At 38.1% G+C, this 21,432-nt stretch overlaps 1 protein-coding gene across 1 annotated transcript in view; it reads right to left on the reverse strand.

Moving 5' to 3' along the window:
• LOC139721687 (uncharacterized) overlaps positions 1-21,432 on the reverse strand; it is a 34,014-nt gene that overhangs the window by 5,018 nt on the left and 7,564 nt on the right. Inside the window, exons 2-5 of the mRNA XM_071633017.1 lie at positions 11,173-11,409; positions 4,525-4,648; positions 2,669-2,841; positions 463-638 (exon numbers count right to left, since the gene is read on the reverse strand). Coding sequence (XP_071489118.1) covers positions 463-638; positions 2,669-2,841; positions 4,525-4,648; positions 11,173-11,409 — 710 coding nt within the window. The remainder of the gene's footprint in view (positions 1-462; positions 639-2,668; positions 2,842-4,524; positions 4,649-11,172; positions 11,410-21,432) is intronic.

The raw sequence follows: 21,432 nt of genomic DNA on the forward strand, positions 1-21,432 counted from the left end.
CAGTCTCAACAGGAAGGGGGGCTTCTGATTCATCCAATCACATGCCTAATGGGACCAGGGGACCATTTCATGAAACTTTTTGTCAGTGATTTACACTGACAACTGTTAAAAGCTACTGAAATCCTTGCGTCTGATTGGCTGATAGCAAATTCGTCGTTGAAAACCTCCGACGAACTCGTTGATGAAACGCCTCCCAGGTGATCTGAGAGATTCTGAGCCATCTTTTACGCACTGAAAGCGCAACAGTGTGTAATATTCCTGCCCAACTTCACATATACATTTGTATATAAAGGACCATTCTTCCATACTGGAAGGATGCCAGAAGAAACATCGCACAACATAAGTTTCAAGTCCAGTTTCTGATTTTTATGCAAATTTGGAGGATACAGCAACCATATTAGGTGCTGGTTAGTACAGCAATTGATAAGTAGGCCTACAGCAACCACATTGATATACAAGTACCAAATTCCAGGGTATGGCAGATCCTGGTGTGAGCTCCACTTCAAAATGACCGAAATGCTTGTTGCTGAAGTTTTCTGTGATGTCTGTTGGGTTCTGCCAAGTCACGTTCAGGAGTGATTTCCCATGGCAGTTTGCTGTCGCCTTGATCTCCACATTTCTGGGTGGATGAGGCGTGGCTAACATGAATGATAATGGAGTAAAACCAACTGAATTTCACATACATCACTATTGCCAATAAAAAGTGCACCCAGCCCCAAAGACCAGGAGACCTGTGAACAGGTGGTTTCTGTGTGGGGTACATTAATCAAAAGCTGGTATAAACTGCTGGGGATTAGAGGCAATGGTTGATCATATCTGTGTTTGTGTGTTTGTATATGACTTTGGCTGCATAACTAAATTTCTGTCTTGCATCTCTACACAAAACCTTTAAAAAACAACAACAAATGAACAAAAGTGCATTTGGGATTTACACATCCCTTTAAAGGACAAGTTTACCTTAACCTGTTGAAGACTAGTTGCAAGTATACACAGGCGAGTGTCTATGAAAAAAATGTGCATTGTAGCAATATCAACCCGTCCTCAAAGGGTTGATATTCATGAGGATTGAGTGAATGCAGCAATAAGTGAAAGTTTGAGGAAAATCGGAGAATCCAATCAAAAGTTATGAATTTCCCAAATTTCTGCCCAGTCACTGCTGGATGGGAAGGCTGCAGCACTTTATGATGTTTCATATTTAAAACAAGAATACCACAAAAATTCTTTTTTTGGGGGAAAAAAATGTGACCCGCTACAACAAAAGGATTCGAAAGTCAGGGGAGGACAATTTTCTGAAAAAGCATGACATTATTCGCTTACTCTTATATTCTAATTTCATTATGTAGCAAAACTCATAAAAGTACTGGGTTGCGGAGATATCGAAGATTTTATTAGCGCATGTCAAGTGGTTGATGAAATCTGAGTTTCGAGAAAAACACCTTAAAAGTTATCCTTGCGATGCTATCATGATAAAGGGGAGGCGAGACAGTTTTCACCATTTAACAATAGAAGGTATGCTCTTAGCGACCTCCACGATGTTCATTCAAGCTTAGCGCCAGGCACAACAAATCGGTAATCAGGATGCGACCTACTGACCGATAAGATCACTCTATCGTTGCTAGGGGCAGAGCCTAGCTGCGGCGCTAAATCCAAATCTTCGGACACATTTCTGTAACGTTGAAAGTCAGAAAATCATGGTCCAGAAAAATGCTGATTTCTTTCCTTTCCTTTGATCATTTAGCTTTGAAATTTCGGCAGATGATAGACAAAACATTAGACTACAAAACTAAGCAAAGTAACGGAAATCCGATTGTTATGACCAATTCTGATGATGTGACTTCAAACTTCGTTTTCTCGGCTCAGCCGTCAGCGACTTTAGGATCCTTTTGTTGTAGTGGGTCACAAATACACATTCATTCCCATAACTTGTTACTGATATATGTTGAGAGTCATATTATTTCCCCTGCCTTCTGAAAGAGGCAAGTGAAGTGCTCTTTTATTATGTAAGAAAAGTGAAAATAGGTTGCGAATTTTCTTTATATTTTCTTTATATCATTGTGTGTTACATACTAGTAATCAATCCTTCATCTCCTTCAGACCCAATAACCAAGCAACGCAAAATGGGTGCACCCAAATTCAATCACAATACAAACAGTACAAAGCACACAAGACATTTAATATGAACCTTGTCCTTTAGCTCACCCCTAACAGAAAATGTCGATGAGAAAGATTTGAGAGATTTCGGTGTTTTCTGCCGCATGAGGGCACTGCTTGCTCAAGAATGAGAGTGTAAACCCTAACTTTAAAACCTTTTCCTTGTTTTGGGTACCATTTTCTGCAATTCTTGCAAATTTGGAGAAAATAACGTGGATTTAGAAAGAATTATGGGGATTTAAGTTTGTCATTGCAGATTTTGTTGCCAATCACGGTCTTAATCCTGTAACGCTATCACTTTGGTACTGGACGGCAGATTGTCATATTCTTCAAAGTCCTGTACAAGAAAAACAAGCACATGAACATATTATGGTTTTATTTACATATTTGGGCTTCGGATGGGTCAAGGTTACGGTATGGAAAGTTCCCTGTACAAGAAAATGACATGGACTTCACTTTAAGTGAGGAATGTCCTTAATATCACATTCCCTAGCTGAATAGATAGCTGCTGACTTACTATGGTCTTTAATCCTAAACTCGCCATCTTCCGGGGTATGGACCAACACTCCCAGAGCATTCTTCAGGACAAGCCGCACGTGGAACCGGGGCAGGTCATGAAACTCTTGCAGTCCCCTGCTCGCATTGAAATGAAGGCACTTGGTCCAAGTGGTGTTGTTTGTGATGTCACGTCTGTTAATATAATACAGAGAAGTATTTCATCACATTTTTTTTTATTCAAATAATGACAGCTCCTAAGCTTTTCCCAAGATTTTTTTTTTTCTGGTATATCTAATGACTGTACCAAACAGCCAAAAGCAATTCGTCTGTCATCAAGTGCCATCAATTTTATATCACACAAAGATGCATTATTGAAATTCTGTAATCCAAGTCAAATTTTGATCTCTTTAACTTTTGCAATAGTGACTAAATTGTTATCAATTCTCATGCTGAAATAAACACAGAAGGAAGCCCTGATTTCATTTGAATCAAAAGCAAAAAAACAAACAAACAAACAAGAGCAATAAGATCACAACTTTCACATCAAAGATGTGAAGGATTGTGATAAAGAAGTGCCCGTTTTGTATCTTCATACTATGCAACACTAGACACTGCAGTTGGCCACTGCAGACAGGCACTAGTGGCCATTTCAATTTTGCATGCACTCATGGACAGGAAGTGTTGAATAAAAAATAAATGTAGTGTCTGTTATTTAAACAGTCCTTACATTTTCATTTAAACAATTTAACAGACGAAAATAAAAGTAAGCATTTCTGTTGCACTATTGTTTATCTAGTTTTTTTTTTTTTCTGGCTGTACTGAAAAAGTGAGACAATCAAATAGCCACCACAGAATGCAAATTTGTGGCATCTGGTCACATTCAGCAGGTGGTCCCCATGTTCAGGGTCTTTACACAGTACGATATTTCTCTCAAGGGGGATAGGTGACTACATATAGAAATGTCGGAAATGTCAAAGTTGGAAGGCGTAATGAAACATTGGTAATGAAAACAGTCAAACATGCTTTCAAATTATCTCTGTTTTAACAAAACAAGTTTGAACGACATGTTTGAAAATCTCAACTTTTTTTTTACATGTAATGCTATTATGAGGGACAAATGGGACACGTTGTCCCAATTGTCCCTCACGTGGCATATACATAAATATGTACGACTGCTCAGTAACCATGCAGGCATTTGTCAAAAACAAGTTATATTAGTTGCATATCAATAAGGCTCACCACCAGCTTCAATTGTGCCCTTGAAATCATGAATACAAAGACAACAGGTTAATTAACCTGATTTCAAAAAAATATCATATTTTGGGGAAAATTTTCAATAGCATTTTATACATACTTAGAATTTGCCGAACTGCATGGCTTTCTTAGTGTGATGTATGGTTGTTGGGGGCTTATTGTAGATATAAGCCAATCGCTGATTGGTTGAATAGTTTTTACAGCAGGTGGTTGTTACAGAGAAGTGACCACTAAGACAGGTTTGACTGTATGTTACATCAAATGTGTCTTTATGCTATATACCCAGAAAGACTTAATAGAAACATTTCACTGGTACATGCTCCATATTCAGAGAGAGAAATAGAGAGGGGGAGGGAGAGAAGGAGAAGGAACAGCCCTATAAATGTTTTCTACTCTAATGCTAAATCTCTAACTCTACACAAATTTCATGCCATTTCCGTCTCCACAAGACATAATGTATCATGTCATGCTTAATAGACAAAGAAATGACGGTTGACGTGACTGTTTGTTTCTTCAGCAAAGACTAAAGAAAAAATTCTTGGTTCTTGAAACTTTGCAGCCGTCCCTAAAACTGGTGAACCACATCCATCCCCTCCCTCATACTTCCTGAGTTTTGCTTACTCTGTTGTGAATTCACACTCCACGTCAGTCTGGAGGTGGGTTTCTGGCAGTCGGCTCCATTCACACGTGACCAATGCAAAGTCATTACTGCGACACTGAAAGATCTCGGGCCCTCGAGGCAGTACTGCATTGTCAAATATGTTGAAAGAGAACAATCATCACGGTACTCAAATCTTAAGAGATGAGCAGCTGTGACGTAGATTCAGTGGGTCTCCCTTTGAAATTCCAGGCCACGGCTTGTGGCTATATAGGACCCGTCTGTTTGCCCTTAAATTCATACGTCAGCTTTTATCTATCAAAGTTAGAATATTCCGTCATTGTCAATTATTTATAAAGGCAAAAAGAACTGATACTGCATGACAAATTTAGCTACTAACATTCAGCAAAATAAAAAAGGACTGCCTTTTTTTTACTTAAGTTGCGGTATTTCTGTTTGTTTTTTTTTACATCGAAGTGTGATTGCTGTACACCTTTCATCAAGTATCTAATACCCTCCATGCCCAATTCCATATCTTGATATATATAAAAAAGTAAATCTGTAGTGTTGTTACTTCAATGAGTTACATATTTGTTGTCATTTTCTCCCTACTAAATTGATATGAATATTCTCTCTCACAAACACTTGATTTTCATTGTGCCTATTGATCTGTTTCATGCAACAATCCTAATATCTCACAACCAACTGTGACCGTGCATCACAGAACAAACAAAAAGTCGCACCTTTTGATTTTATGTAAGGACTCAAGAAAGGTGAAATGGGTCAACAGAGTCAATTTTGAGTTTTCCATATTTTCTGAAAGAGCTATAATTCTTCTCCTACATTTTTCTTGAATTTGGGTTCATAAATTGAATGGGAAAGTGGGTTTTTAACATTTTTTCTAAACCATTTTTTTTTGTAGAGTAGTGTGATCAGGTTTTTCTTAGAAGCCCATTTTCATGTCTTGAAAATCCTTTGCACACTCTTTACTTTCAACTCTAATAACTCTTGAAAGGATAATGCTTCTGCTTTGAGATTTAGCATATCATGGACAGAATGTGTTTATAGAGCATGCTCAATTTCAACTTAATTTGATAATCCCTTCATTGTTGTTGCTTCAGTGGTTTACATCATGTTTTTTTTTGTTCCATTCATGGCACAGGTAGCACGGCTTAGTAAAGATTGAGCGCTTGACTTGAGCCCTGTGCTTCAGAGCCTCTTTTCTCAGTTCAAACTTTTACAGAGTGAGTGCTTTCTTTTCAATATCTATATATGTTAAAAGAATCCATTTGAATTGCATTATACATCATTTTAAAGCTTAGAGTCTGCTATTTCAGAATCTGCCCAACTAAAAATCCTTGTCTGGTGACTTTTTTGTTGGTTTTGTGGTGCAGGGTCACAATTAGTGATTCATCCATTGAGAAATGTTTGTTTCCTTGCCGGTTTGATTGCTGATGAGTGTTTTTTCCTGTTGCACTTAAAGCTCTTCGAGTCTGACTTTACGCCAGGTGTATTTTTTTTTTCTGTTGAACTTTTGACCAGGTCTGTCATGACTACAAATTGGACCAGCAATGATGCTGAGTAGACAGCATATTAAAATATAAGAAAAGCGCAGGTTCTGAAAACCTCTGGAACAAGCAAGACAGAGTTTTGTACGACAACATCAGCAGTTCAGAGATTACATGTTGGAATTTGAGGTCCATGATTATGTTACTTTCATTGAAGATGCAGACACAGAAAATTGCAAATTCACATGTTAAGGAATTCATCCCCAAACATAGTCCAACCAGTGTATTCACGTAATGCAGAAATAGGAGAACACATTAGCAAACATAGAGGAAAAGTGGAACCATTCATTCAACAATAATGCAATAACAAAAACTTTTGACATGCAACATATCAATGGATATAAGGCTGAAAATGATTTATGTCACAGCACAATATGAAGAATATGTAGAGAGAATTCCACAAAATATAAATTCTTTTAATGAATTTGAACATTCCCTTTAAGTATCTCTGACATTACTTCAAGGGACATATCACTCCCCCTGCTTTCAGAGGAGGTATGTCAAGTAGGCCTAATAATACAAATGATGCACAGGATAGAGCACGAAATAATCTTGTGCATCATTTGTTTTATAAAATGGGTCGAAAACTAACAGCATTTTTCACGTACCTTTGTGGATCAAGATGTCCGAAGATGTTCGTCCCAAACATTTACGCACGTCGCACTCGGAAATCCCGCACATATAAGTACTGTACGTATAAGAGTACACGTACGCCACACATGTTATGCACACAAGAAAGGCCGACCGGCAGCCCGAACTAGAAGTTGTTTACAGGATTGACAGTGCGTACAGTAGCACGCGACGCACTTGTAACAACTGATTTGAGTGCGCACTGCTAGTGCAAACATTGTGACGTCGGCTGTGGATATCAGTGAGAAATTAATACAAGCACACGTGACTCATTTCAGCGCTTCCAATTGGTTACATTCTTGAACCCATTTTATAAACTCTTTTATTATGCTAGGAAAACTACTCCAGCTGTGAAATTCTCCTCATACTATGTTTGCTGAAATGCTCGTTTTATACTCTGACATCACATAAACTATTTGTGGTCTTGGTATCCAGTACTGGCAGTGCCTACATTTGAAAACTTTTTAGCGTTTGAGTGGATTGTCCAATATTTGTCCAATAAGTTTCAAATTGTAACTATAGGCCTATGCTCTGTCAAAAGTCTAAAGTCTCAGGAAAGGGTACATTGTAGCTATGAGTCTGGTAATTAAAGAATGCAAACAGAACAGAAAGAAAATCAATATTTGGGAACTACAAAAGAGTATTTCATTTGGATCACATGTTGAATTTCTTTCCTTCAAATCTTTAATGACAAAACTTCGAGGAATTCCTCTGCATCAAAGTGGATTCAGATATTTTGTTCTGCTTTAATTTGATTTTTGTGTATGTGTGTGTGTGTGTATGTGTGTGTGTGTGTGTGTTTGTTAACTCTTTATGTGCCACGTTCGCACGTCCGACTCAGTCGACGGCGTGCCAACTTCGCATATTCTGCTCAACAAACAAAGCCGCCAAGACCGATCGATAAGCCGCTAATTACTGCTAATCCCGCGGCACAATGAAAGCGTTTCTTGTGCTTTTGTTCCTCTCGTATACGACTTGTATTCTATGTGGTGGTCGACTATCAATCGATGTTCCCAACTAGACTTGCTCGTACATTCTAAGTTTCTGTCACAGTTTTGTGTGCAAAAGTCATGTCTTTACAGTAATGTAGCAACTGGTCATTAAAACGAAAAATTGAAAATAGATTCGTCATACAATTTATAATGTAACAAAGTTTGGCATTCCTCCTTGACTTTGCCTACTATTATGCCCATCTTAACAGAAATTTGTAGAAGTTATACAAATCGGAAAAGCAAAATTCTTTCTCAATTCTGACTACCTTCGTGTCTCAGAATAACGTGGCACACGGGGGGTTTCCACCATGGCACATAAAGAGTTAAAGATAATAAAAAGTTTTGGTACCTCAAAAGCTTCCCTGAATTTCCTTGTCTTGGTTTGTGTTTCAGGTTAAAGTACATTGTCTGTGAGAATTACTCGCCCCAAAGTGCTCTCATGTCTTAGTAATCATGCAATAATGGTTTCGTACCAGAGCCGTCGTGGTACCGCGTTGATAACTATTGTACGAAACCACTGACTGCGACCAGCGGCGTGCAGCCCATTGTACGCATAGCGTAATGGGGCTTCGCATTGTAGCATTCAGGATCATGACAGAATTAGTATCGCGAGTAAATGTCAACTTAAAATCCAAAGATTTCTTCGATTTGAAGACTTACCAATTAAGTTGAAGTATTGAAAATAGGCTTCGAACAACGTTTGGTTCTGCCAATAGTCCCTTTCTATTCGAATTGATGACTGAATGTGACTCGGTCGAGAGGACCTTGGGAGAGCTACATACACTGAATACTATGGCCAGCGCATGCGCACACAAACATCTTATCCGTTCATGGATTTGAAATTTGTGCGCATGTGATGTGTTCGCATGCACTGGCTGTAGTATTCAGTGTATGTAGCTCTCCCAAGGTCCTGTCGACCGAGTCACATTCAGTCATCAATTCGAACAAAAAGGGACTATAGGCAGAACCAAACGTTGCCCGAAGCCTGTTTTCAATACTTCAACTTAATTGGTAAGTCTTCATATTGAAGAATTTTTGGGATTTTAAGTTGACATTTACCCTGCGATACTAAATCTGTCATGATCCTGAATGCTACAATGCGAAGCCAGATTACGCTATGCGTATGGGACTGCTGGTCGCTATGCGTATAGGGCTGCTGGTCACAGTTAATTGCATGATTACTAAGACATGAGAGCACTTTGGGGCGAGTAAGTCTCACAGTGTTAGTTATATGAAAGGTACTTTAACCTGAAACACAAACTAAGAGAAGGAAATTCAAGGAAACTTTTGAGGTACCAAAACTTTTTATTATCTTTAAATGAGTGCTCAAAAATCTACTTTTCCATGATCAAGGGCATGTACTGAGAATGGGCTGAGAGCTGCTCAAGCTACTGTATAAGTGGTTTCTTTCGCGGTGGTTTAATTTTCGCACTTTTCGCGCTTGGAGGTTGAACCGCGAATTTAACCACACGCGAAAATGTTTTGAACTCGTCGCTTGTACAACGCTGTCATTACCGAACGCGAATTTAACCACACGCGAAAAAGTCGGCACCGATGGAAACCGCGAAAGTTTCTGTACGCGAAAGAAACCACTTATACAGTATATGATGGCTGAACCAGGTTCAAATTAGATCAATAAATTCGGGCATCAGCTTTTTCCATTGATCACATTTATTTGAGAATGAGAGCATGTTCTGATGGCATATGGTTATCACCAGGAGGCCGTGATGGAGAAACCAAACAAAAGACATTATCCTCGTTCCAGGAGCAAGGTTGGATAGACATATCATGTTGAAAGGAGTTGACTGATGAAAAAAAAAAAATCTTCTTTAACATCTGCTGCAGTCGCAAAATAAAAAAAGAAAAATTAATCTTCTACATTGATGACAGAGTATGAACTGTGTATTCCAAAATTGATTTATTGTGCAGCTGTTTTCATCCATTCATTACCAAGCCTTGTCTGGGTGCACAGAACATTTTGGCAGCTCCATTCCCATCCCCATCACTGCCCCCCTCCCCTTCCCCCTAAAAATGCTTTCAACTCATGATATTGGCAAAATAAATCCTAACATCAAAAGAAAAAAATACTATCCCTACACATCATTCCTGCATACATCTAAATTTTCATTCTAAGGAAAAGAGTAGGGTCGAACCCCCCCATATGAGCATGGATATATGCCATAAAAGTACAACCCCCAAAATGAAAAATGCTGTGAATTGTGTGTTATCCTAAGGATCTTGCTCAATGAGCAATAAAATATTAGATTAATAAATGTGAGAAAGTATGTTAACTAACCTAGTATCTACAGGGCTGCCAACCTTGAGTGAGAGTTTGGCGTGAGACACTACGAGGGAGCGGAGCGACCTCGCTGGCTAGCACCTGGCAGCCTGCTGTGCGGCCGTACGTACGTACGTACGTACTACGTACACAGTCAGTGTATGTAAAGCGATGTAAAGCACACGTCATAGCCATACAATATGTACTGTAATTTGCCAAAAGTACACGCTACGCTCACGTGGTATAGGTAGAAGCCAATCGTAATCCAATAGCTCGTCTTTGCGCGCGAACCGAAAACGATTATTATTGGTTAAGCTTTACACCCGCGCTGGAAAATCTCGACATTTTGGGCTTGGGCATATCGATATTCGGAATATCAGAGAATTTAGAGATATATTTATTTTTGTAGTCATGTACAGTCCATTTAGGGGGTTTAGCGTGAGGTTTCGTTTATCAGAGTGAGACAGTCAAAATTGGTTGAATTGCGTGAGTCTCACGCTCAATGCGTGAGAGTTGGCAGCCCTGGAATGAGATATCTCACCTATATGGAAATCTGTATGGTGACTGGCTTCAGTCTATACAGTAGTAATGTGTGAAATTATACTTGTCTTTAAAATTTGAAGGAAAAAAAAATACAGCAATGTTTAGAATTTTGTGTATAGGGAACTGCCTTGTATGAAAAGAAAACAAAAACTTGAGTTTGTCATTCCATGCTGAGAATTACTATGTTAAATTACAAGTTATGCAATATAGAATCATAACAACTGTTAAATACAAGAGTGAAATTAAGTGGACAAAACATGGAGAATTTCAGTCAAGTTTAACGAGCAATAAGAAAATACTGGACTCTGAATTTTCAAACAAGCTTCTGAAGACTAACTGCTCTCTGATTTGCAAGTTTCAAAAACAAAGAGATATTTTAGTCTTTATCTCTGAAATCTTAGGTTAGGTTGCATACAAATTTCACTCTATTTCCACTCTGAAATGCAGAAAAAAAAAGGAAGAAATGGTTGTTATCACCCTTACTCATGTATTCTAGAGTTGGAGTGGGAATTTCCAAATTATCAAGAAAATCTCATAGCTCTAAAATTAATTCAAAGTTATCGAGAATCAACGATATGGAGTTCACATAATTATCATAACATATAATGCTTTATAGCTGCCTGTCTTTATTTTTGTTTTCTCTTGTTTTTTTTTGCTTACATCCGATCGATACAGAATAAGACTGAAGTGTCACGTTCGTTCCCGTCATGCAAGAATAGCTTCCGCCGTCTGCCAAGGTGGCATTCTGCAGGAACAAGATGGCAGACCGACGATCATGAAGCAGACTACCATCACTGGACACTGGTTTACCGTTGTGGTACCAGTTCACGTTGGCTTCTACAATATTGGCAGTCGTACAGTCCAGGGTCGCATCGTCTCCTATCTCAACAGCAACCTCTGTACATTGCAAAACAACAAACAAATATAGACATGAAGAGTTTTATCGCAAAACGAGTGAAATCCATTCTTGTATTCTTGTTAAGTTGAGATATTTGTCATTAGAGACTGTACAGTACTGGTTGAGTTGGGGATTCATATTTTGAACATTCCTAAGTGAGATAATGAGAAACCTTTTATGAAATATGAAAGAGCATGCAATTTTATGAAGAATTCAACATCTATGTGATGAAAATTGGTTTTCAAATGACTGAGATATCAAAAAAAGTGATAATAATGAAAGGCGACAGGCCACACCTTTTATTAGGATCTCTTTGTTTCACATTGTTTTAGGATATCTCAGCCATTTCAAAACCACTTTTCATCAAAAAAAACTTTTGATACCACTTTAGAATTGCATGCTCTTTGACATCTTATAGAGCGGTTTCTGAATATCTCGCAAAACGTTAAAAGCTAAATCCTCACCTCAACCAGAACTGTACACACCCTTTAAAGCTGCTAAAAAAAACCAAAGAAAATAATAAGAACATACAGGATATTTCTAATCATAACTACTAGAATATTCCTTGCTATGTTATGAGTGAGGTATTACTGGACAGGTTTGATTTTGCTGTATGTGATGATGGACTTACTTTGAAATGATTAAAAATGGCGCTTAGACCATTTTGAAATAAAAATCTTCAAATCCAAATGAAAAAACAATGAGACTGACTGCTGTTGCTACAAATGATAGATTGATTTTGCTACAATTGATAGATTGATTTATTCCACAAAGCCTTCCATTTTCTATCATTTATCAAAAATGTCTATATGTACTATATAATTGATAAGTAGACTTAATTATTCTGTTAAGTCTTCATTTATCATTTATCAAAATATCATGGATTGAGTTATTCTGCAAATCCTTCCATATTCCATCATTTTAGCAATCAAAAACGTGTTTTTTTGTTACAATTCATGGATTGCTCTATTCTGCAAAGCCTTCAGTTTTTGATCACTTATCAAAAATGCTTTTGCTACTATTTCCACTGATTTGTTCATGAATAATCTAGAATTAATTTTCTGACAGAAAGTCCAATAAAATATGACACTGCTTCATTCATTGACGTCATTCACAGATAAAATTATACAGTCTATAGCCTATGCTTTTCTTTAATATAAGTATTTTTGTCATGTTCTACAAAGGACAACCTATTTTGCAACCTCTCAACCATCAATAAGCTGTCAAAACCAACTTAAAGGTCAGTTTTTACTTTTTGTGACATATATAGCAAAAGTTAATTCATGCAATTGATGGGTGCAAACTATTGAAATGCAGAGGAGTAAAACAACTTGCTAACCCATTAGGAAGAGTTCTGAGTATAAACTCGGGCAGGTGTCTATGGGAAATGCATGTTTTAGCAAAATCAAACTGTCCTCAACAGGTTAATTTTGTGAATCTTGCCGTGGCTCTCATGAAATTTGCAAAATTCATGAAGTTAAAATGCACGCATATATTCTTCATTTAAAGAGTAAACTTTAACATTTGGCATCAACTACATGTATCAAATAGAGGACCCACAGAGCCGATAACATCTCCCTTCCAATGACATATATCACGTTTTGTTTTGTTCCGTTCTTTTTTTCTTTCCAGCCAAAATTCTTGTATGAATATTGTAGTGTATCAATAATTTGTCAGGAGCAAATTCACGATGGCAATAGTGAGTGAACCGTAACGTATTCATTACTTGTGAACGAGATATTGCCATCACATTGCAGAGGGCCGCAAAGCAATCTACTCACTCATGCTAATCACACAGGGACTTTAAAGGCTGAAAAAAAAAATGAGTGTATGCCCGACAGGAGTGTGGTAATATCACCATTAATCGAGAGCATGCAGGTCGTGAACTCCATATTCCATGATGTGACAAGTTCACATGTATCTGGCGCATTGAAGTTCACACTGAGGAATTGCTCTGACACACAACTTTTCTTCCCCCCCAAAAACAGTTCCATAATCATGCATAACGTTGATGTTCAGTAACAACAACAACAACAACAACAAGAACACCAAAAGCAGTCAACATTTTATTATTACTATGACTAATGATCAATGTCAAAAACAATGATTTCCATCCCTTTATTTGTGCATACATGTATAATACAAACACATCTATACCATTGTGTTCACTTTAAAGGACCTCCTATACTGTACAACACACAGCATAAAAGATGCAGAACTCATGAATGCAAATTGTACTGGCTTAACACGTCTTACTATGTATGAAATAACGAAAAAAATGATACAATTTGATATGAATTTTGTAAAAGAATTTGTAAAGAGTGTTGTAGGTACAGGAGGGACATGGGGATGGGGTAGCTGTTTAGAATGAAGACGATTTTTTCGGAAGTGAATTTTATGGCTACCAAAGGTTTGATACCAACTGAGAAAAAGAAATTCCCAAAGTACCATTAATACTACGTTGACAGCTGTTACAGGTGGGTTCATTAACACCAAAGGAAAGTGCAGATGTGACACCAGAGAGTATTGTAGCATTTCACTTCACACAAGCAGCTCAGAAAGAAGAACTATGCAATTACTTCATCCACCAGGGAGCACAAAATGTTCATCCATGCAGGTTACCCCGTTCAATCTCTCTGGCACTCAGCCAAGAAGTCAGTTTGGGATTGTTCTGATGATGTTTTGGCATTCAACACCTGAAGTAGCAAATTCACACTAGCCCTAGTTTTTCCACATTTCTGTATTTTGAGATTAAGGAAGTAATAGATATACTGGTATATCTCTCTCACGCAATCATCAATCTCTCTCACACAATCATCAATCACCAACAGAAACCTATCAGGTTCTCACTTGTCCACTGGTATGAATGAATCCCACCTTGAATAGGGTAGAAACTTTTTGGCTTCACATATGGCAGAAAGGACAATTAAAGGGGATATTCCCCTCCTACACGCACAAGTAAACATGCACTATGTCAACATGGAAAATTGCACCTGTGGAATGCGCTGTGTACAATAACACATTGAGCAACCCTTTTTTAAGTCCATGAATAGTATAGTGATTATCCGGCTTCCCGCAAATTGTCAAACTCACCAACCACTGCTGACCATTATTATGTACAAGTGAATGTACATGTGTATGTGTGTGTGTGGGTGTAAGCATATATAAGCTACTATTATATCTATAGCTCCATGGTGTCGGTGAATGCAAGGGAGAAGATGAGTCTGGCTTGGAAGTATAGGCCTATGTGTGTTTCCTTGTCTGGTCCTAGGCACCCTTCTCTGCCAGTCAAACTGGCAGCACATGACATTAATTACTCCAATCTTAATTTCTCCAAGAACTTAATATAGGGATAGGATTACGGTAAGGGTTGTGATAGCTAGGGTTCAAGGCTTATAGTTTAATATGAGGATTAGGATTAGGGTAAGGGTAAGGTTTGTGGGTATAGAACTTAATATGTTTGGATTAACATGCAGATATTTCATGGGAGCAATTGTCACAGTTGACCAAATGTCACGGAACCAATCCCTCTAGATACCTGTGGATTTGAAATCTCTAAAAGCTAGAAAAGGGGTTGTTGGACATTTCTTTGGAATTCCGCTTTTTTCTCCTTTTATCACGTAACAAAGAGGGAGCTCCGTTATAGGCAGGCTCTTCGCATTATGCATATATCATTATATAATATCTGTATACTAGTACGACGTACATTACTGTACATGCGGTATATTTTGCAATGATTTTTGCAGCAAATTTTGCCAACCAGTTGTACCTGCGAGAGTAACGACTTGAGAAAATATATTGCCTTCCACAGCTAGGCAATATGTGATGCATATAAATCATCTTTCAGAAGACAAAATCACTAATAACTTATCTCCTGAGAGAGATTAGTTCATATTATTTCTCATTCATCACTCCAGTGAATTTCATATCAGAAATATTGGGCACCGGGGTGGGTGTGGGGAGTATGGAAAGCCAGTCGCGTGAGAAAGCAATACTTAGGTCCACTGAGAGTTACTAATAAGCGAAGGGAGGGATCAAAAGGGGGATCATGTTGGCATCATTATGCCCTTACCCCTGCAGCGAGTATCAAAGAAGATACTTGTGAAATGCTGATAATATCACAGTGATTTTAAGTACTGAGCTTGGTACATCAAACTGTCATATGGATTAATTTGCTGTGACATGTCCACTTGTTTTTCTGTCTGTTTTGTGGTATTCTGGGTGTTGGGCTCCAGTGGCGGATCCAGGCGAGGCCACACCGTGAGCATGCACCCATTTATTTTCTTGTTAAAACAAAAGAAAGAAAAAGAAAAAATGGGGAGGGGGTGCATGCATCCCCCTTTAATTTAGTACAGGCACCCCCTTTCATTTTGTAAAGGCAACCACCTCTCCCCACCCCCCCCCCTTACAAATTCCTGGATCCACCTTTGGGCTCAGTTCAGTAACTGTGTCGCGCACCTCAGCAACAAGAATTAGATACCTGCTGCGCAGTCAATTAGTGATGGCGTTATGTGGAAGCTGATGGATTTTTGTGATCCATCACGGTTCCTTGACCTCTCAGTTTACCATCATATTACTCATCAGAGGTTTAACTGGAAGGAATTAAATTTACCTGCTACAACTGGGGTCGGGGAGATGTTTCCCTAAATCAATTACTTTATAGGTCTGTTATACTGCCGAGGGGAATATAATGGACAGTGAAGTTAATTTCCAATTATGCTAAAACGACAGGGAACTGAGTAACTACTGTATATGACTGGCTAATTTGATATAAAACAAATATGGGAAAGAATTGCTTCCAGGCAAACAACAAACAGACTGTCTGTTTAAACATAAATAATAAACAAATAAAAAAAAGAAAATCAGATGACATGTGTAACTCGTCATGATCCAAATATAATTGTCCAGTAGCTGAGTTTGTCTTTCTAGCTAGAGTAAATTATTAGATGAATCATTATCACTGTAGTTCTATCATTATTATCATTGATATCCTCACAACAATATACACCTACCACTATACACTAATGCTACTACTACTATACAACTACTACTACTACTACTACTACTACTACTGCACATGTACTACTACTACTAGTCTACTACTACTACTATTGTTACTGTATTGTTATTTTTGTTACTGTACAATGTTTAGTGATGTATGTGCTTTTATCGGGTACAGACCAGCTGAGCCAAGAACAGTCATGGGCTGAAGCAGGTTCAGTGCTAAAATAAAATAAACTGAACTGAACTACTACTAGGCTGACTACTACTACTACTACTACTACTACTATATACTACTACTACTACTACTACTACTGCTACTACTACTACTACTACTACTACTACTACTACTAAGTACTACTACTACTACTACACAATGCAAAACCTCCATTTCATATACAATTTCATATACACATTCACAGTTATCATAACTTCATGAAACTATTTAAAACTTTCTGTGAAAAGGACTTTGGACAGTTTGTACAATGCTACAGTATGGGGTTTCTGCGTCGGTTGGCACTCAAATAATGCAAACTGTTAAAACAAACTCAGCATGCTAGGCGTAAGATATGTCTTAATTTTTTGTTTTTTTGTGTTTTTAAGAAAAAATTGCTAAGAAAGCTGGAGGACATTTTGATATTCCACAGCTCAATACAAATTCTTCGTTATGCTTGGTTTCAAAGTAAACACATCATTTCTATAAAAAGAAACAAAACAAATATGATAAACTCCCATCTTTGAAATGAAATAGTGGTCCTTTGAGCAATCAAGAAGACTCCAAAGCTTGCAAAATTTTTCAGCAGACTCCGAAGTTGGAAAATCATGATTGTTTTACTGTTTACACGGTAACACTGTATTGTTCAATCCCTCCTAACCATGTAAGAATTAACCCCCGCATCGACATTGTTGACTGAGCACAACATGTTTTATAGTTCTTGCCTGGTTCTTCTAGTTCCTGGAATACATAATTGACTCTTGCACAAAGGGTGCAATCAGCCAGGTGAAAAGTAAAGAAGAACATTTTGAATGCTTAAGGGATGGTACGTACAGTATTGGTGGAGCTGAGGATTTGGCTTTTAACTTTTTGCGAGATACCAAGAAACCACTCATGAAATGGCACAGAGCATGCCATTCTAAGAGGAATTCAAAGATTATTCGATGAAAATTGGTTTTGGAATGGCTGAGACATCAAAAACAAGAGACCCGCGGGTCTAGCGCTCACCTGAGTATCGCAAGTTCACCTTTCATGCAGTCACTAAGAAATTGATCTAAATTATTCACAGCTCCACCAAAATTTGACCAGGCATTCTCAAGTAGAAGATGAAAATGTACAATAAGGTCCCAAATTTCTTAAGATTCCTTAATTTGGGGGGGGGGGGGGGATTGGGGCCCCCTGGGGCCCTCTGGGTGGGGCATGGTGCCCATTTTGATAAATTGAGATCCTGACCCCCTAGGGATGCTACCTGCCAAGTTTGACGAAAATCCATCATGAGGTTTTCAGGAAGAAGATGAAAATGTACAATTCAGGCCCCCATTTGGACCTTCCCAACCACCCCCCATCCCTGCCACCAAGAGGGGCACCCCTGGATCTCCTATGAACAAACTCGAAACTACAGTCATTAATGTACTCACTCATAGTATTATATTAGCTCTATAACTTCTGATTCTAGAGAAGATTTTTAAAGATTCCTTAATTTGGGGGGGGGGGGGGGTTGGGGCCCCCTGGGGGCCCCCTGGGTGGGGCATGGTACCCATTTTAACAAATTGAGTTCCTAACCCCCTAGGGATGCTACCTGCCAAGTTTGGTGAAAATGGGTCATGGGGCTCTCAAGAAGAAGATGAAAATGTACAATTTAGGCCCCATTAGAACCCCTCCCCACCCCCCCTCCCCTGGGTCCCAAGGGGGGCACCCCTGATTCTGCCATGAACAAACTTGAAACTACAGTCATCAATGTACTAACTCATAGTATTAACTTAATAGCTCTATCACTTCTGGTCCTAGAGAAGAAGATTTTTACAGATTCATTAATTTGGGGGGGGGGGGGGGTTGGGCCCCTCTGGGTGCCCCCTGGGTGGGGCATGGTGCCCATTTTAACAAATTGAGTTCCTAACCCCCTAGGGATGCTACCTGCCAGGTTTGATGAAAATCGGTCTTGGGGTTTTCAAGAAGAAGATGAAAATGTAAAAAGTTTACGCACAATGCACGACGGACGACGCACGACGCACAACGGACGCCGGACGAAGGGCGATCGCAATAGCTCACTTGAGCCTTTGGCTCAGGTGAGCTAAAAAGAGTAAAACAAAGCAATCATAATAAAATGTGGGTCCCACATTTTGTAGTATTGCTCTGTTTTGGGTATCTCAGCCATTTCATAACCAATTTTCATCAAATAAACATTGAATTCCTCTTGGAATTACATGCTTTTTCATGTTTCATAAGAGGTTTCTCATTATCTCATCCCAAAATGTTAAAAACCTGAAGTTAGGTCTCAACCAAAACTATACAAGCCCTTTCAAAAGGAGACCTTTGAGCTAGGCTATACAATGTTGTTTATCAGGGTTTTTTTTTTTCCTTTTCAAAAATACTTGCCAATAGCATCATAGCCTGGCTATGGTTTCTGTGAAGAGAACCAACAATGATTAATGGCATCTGTAACACTGTCTGCAGATTAATGCACAACTTTTATCTATACTGTAAAAGTGGATATTTTCGCGTGACTAATTTTTTGCGCTTGGCCGGGTCGGAAGAGTTAACATATTTTTAATTCCACGGAATCAAGACATCACGCACAGGCACATATGGCAAGCAAAAATATTCGCATACTTTTATTTACGCGCTAGTTTCTGGTTGCGCGAAATGCGCGAAAATTTGAACACCGCGAAAAATTTCCATTTTTACAATAGTCCATTTTAATGATATACCAGACACCTATGTTCAGTGTTTATCAAAGCAACTATTCATATCACAACATTTGTGTCAAGACGGAAATATCAAAGATATGAGCAAGCAATCAACAGATCTTTTTCATTAAAAAAATGAATTTAAATGTAATGCGTATTATACTGACAATGACAACAGCAAAATCCAAAGCTTTACTAGAGCCTTGCCATGTATATGAATTAATGGCTTTTAAGATACAGTAACTCTTGCACAATTAGCTAAATGCTGGCATGTAAGCACATTGGGTTTTGGATGGTAAAGTAGGCCTATTGGTTGAGGTGAGGATTCAGCTTTTATCAGTTTGCGAGATACTCAGAAACCACTTTATGAAATGTTAATGGGCACCCGATTCCAGAGGAATTCAAAGTTTATTTGATGAAAATCGGTTTTGAAATGGCTGAGATATCCAAAAACAAAGAAAACCAAAGGTATCCTATAAAAAGGTGGGTCCAACCTTTTATTAGGACTGCATTGTTTATCATATCTCAGCCATTTCAAGACCAATTTTCATCAAATAAACTTTGAATTCCACTTAAAATGATATGTGCTCTTTCATAATTATTTCATAAGAGGTTTCTCATTACCTCAAAAAATCATCATAAAACAAGTTGGAAATCTGTACCCCCATCTCAACCAAATCTGTACCATCCTTTTCATACATTGTCTGAGGGCTGTCTTCAATGTAATTCTGGTATGATTATTGAATACTATTGTGATTTATTTGTGTCACAGGGTGTGTTGTGTAGGGCTTTATATACATGACAAAAGTACAATCATTGCTATTAAATGGACTGTTTACCATTGGGAACAGCGATTTTCAATAGAAAAACGTGAGATATGATACCACATTTGATTATAATTGTGTAGGTCAGGTTTATCACAAAACATACCATGTAAAAATTTTCCAATAAAGCCTGGAATATAAGGGGATATCACTATTTTCTCACTAAACCATAAGTGTAGAAGGTTTAGTCTGGGAACACTTTTTATCATTAAAACTATTGTTCACATTTTGCATAGCCTATAACAATACTTAGCATTAATAATGATTCAAATTTTTACATTGCTGTTTCTATCCCTAACTCACATTCTAGTTCTACACCCTATTGTATTTTAAAGCACAAAAGCTGGGTTTTTGTTTCATCTGCAGAAGGTAAATTATGCCTTTAATAAAGTCTATGGGCTAGTAACTGTCAGGTAATCTGTGTTGGTAAGGTTAACTTAAAGACTCACTAAAATATCCTTTTCTTAAAATCCACTTCTTTCATACTAATAGGCCTGCTGTGTCTTGCTTTCTAACAACGTAAAAAAGAAAAGAAGGACTTGCTGATATCCCTCTATGCTACTCTTGTTTATTTTTTTTAAATCGCATTCAGAAGATGTGAAAACAGCTCTTACAGACATACTGTACTTGAAGACTGTTGGCAAAAACCGATAACAAAGTCCATTTTTGAAGATTTTGAAGTACTGTCTCTGTCATAAAGTACAAAATAATACCTTTTAAATGATATATTGGTCACTACAAATAAAGGTACATTTTTAAAGTTATGGTCAAAAGAAGCAAAAAATTTCTTATCATTCTCTTTATTTTTCTTGACCTTTAATCGCAAATATCTCCATTTGGCAAATGTGGACTTATCGGTTTTTGCAAACAAACGCTTCACTTTTAAAATTTCTACACACACTGTGAATACATATGCCCCAACTTTTCATCCTTCACTGATGTTGTTCTCCATGCAGGACGTCTCTATGCTCATTTCAAAGATCTACTCAAAAAGTGGTTGGGATTGGGCAGAGGGTGTTCATTGTACAATAAGTAACCCAAAGAGGCAAAGCAGGGGCGGAGTTGGGGGGGGGGGGGGGGGGTGGGGGAGATGGGCACAGAGAGCTAAACTCATGGCATTGTGTTTCAGGGGTCCCAAATGGGTAAGCTGAATGTGCCTTGGAACAATTTGCTTTGCCCAACTGTTCTAACATGCAGCTGGGGGAGGAGGAGGAGGAAATAAAATTTTATGGAGAAATCAAGGAGATAACAAATGAAACTGCATAATAAAAAAAAAGAGTGCATAAATCCATTTGA

This window comes from Diadema antillarum, unplaced genomic scaffold (genome assembly GCF_040938485.1).
Source record: "Diadema antillarum isolate AM-2024a unplaced genomic scaffold, OU_Dant_1.0 scf00000147, whole genome shotgun sequence".
NCBI classification, from domain to species: Eukaryota; Metazoa; Echinodermata; class Echinoidea; order Diadematoida; family Diadematidae; genus Diadema; species Diadema antillarum.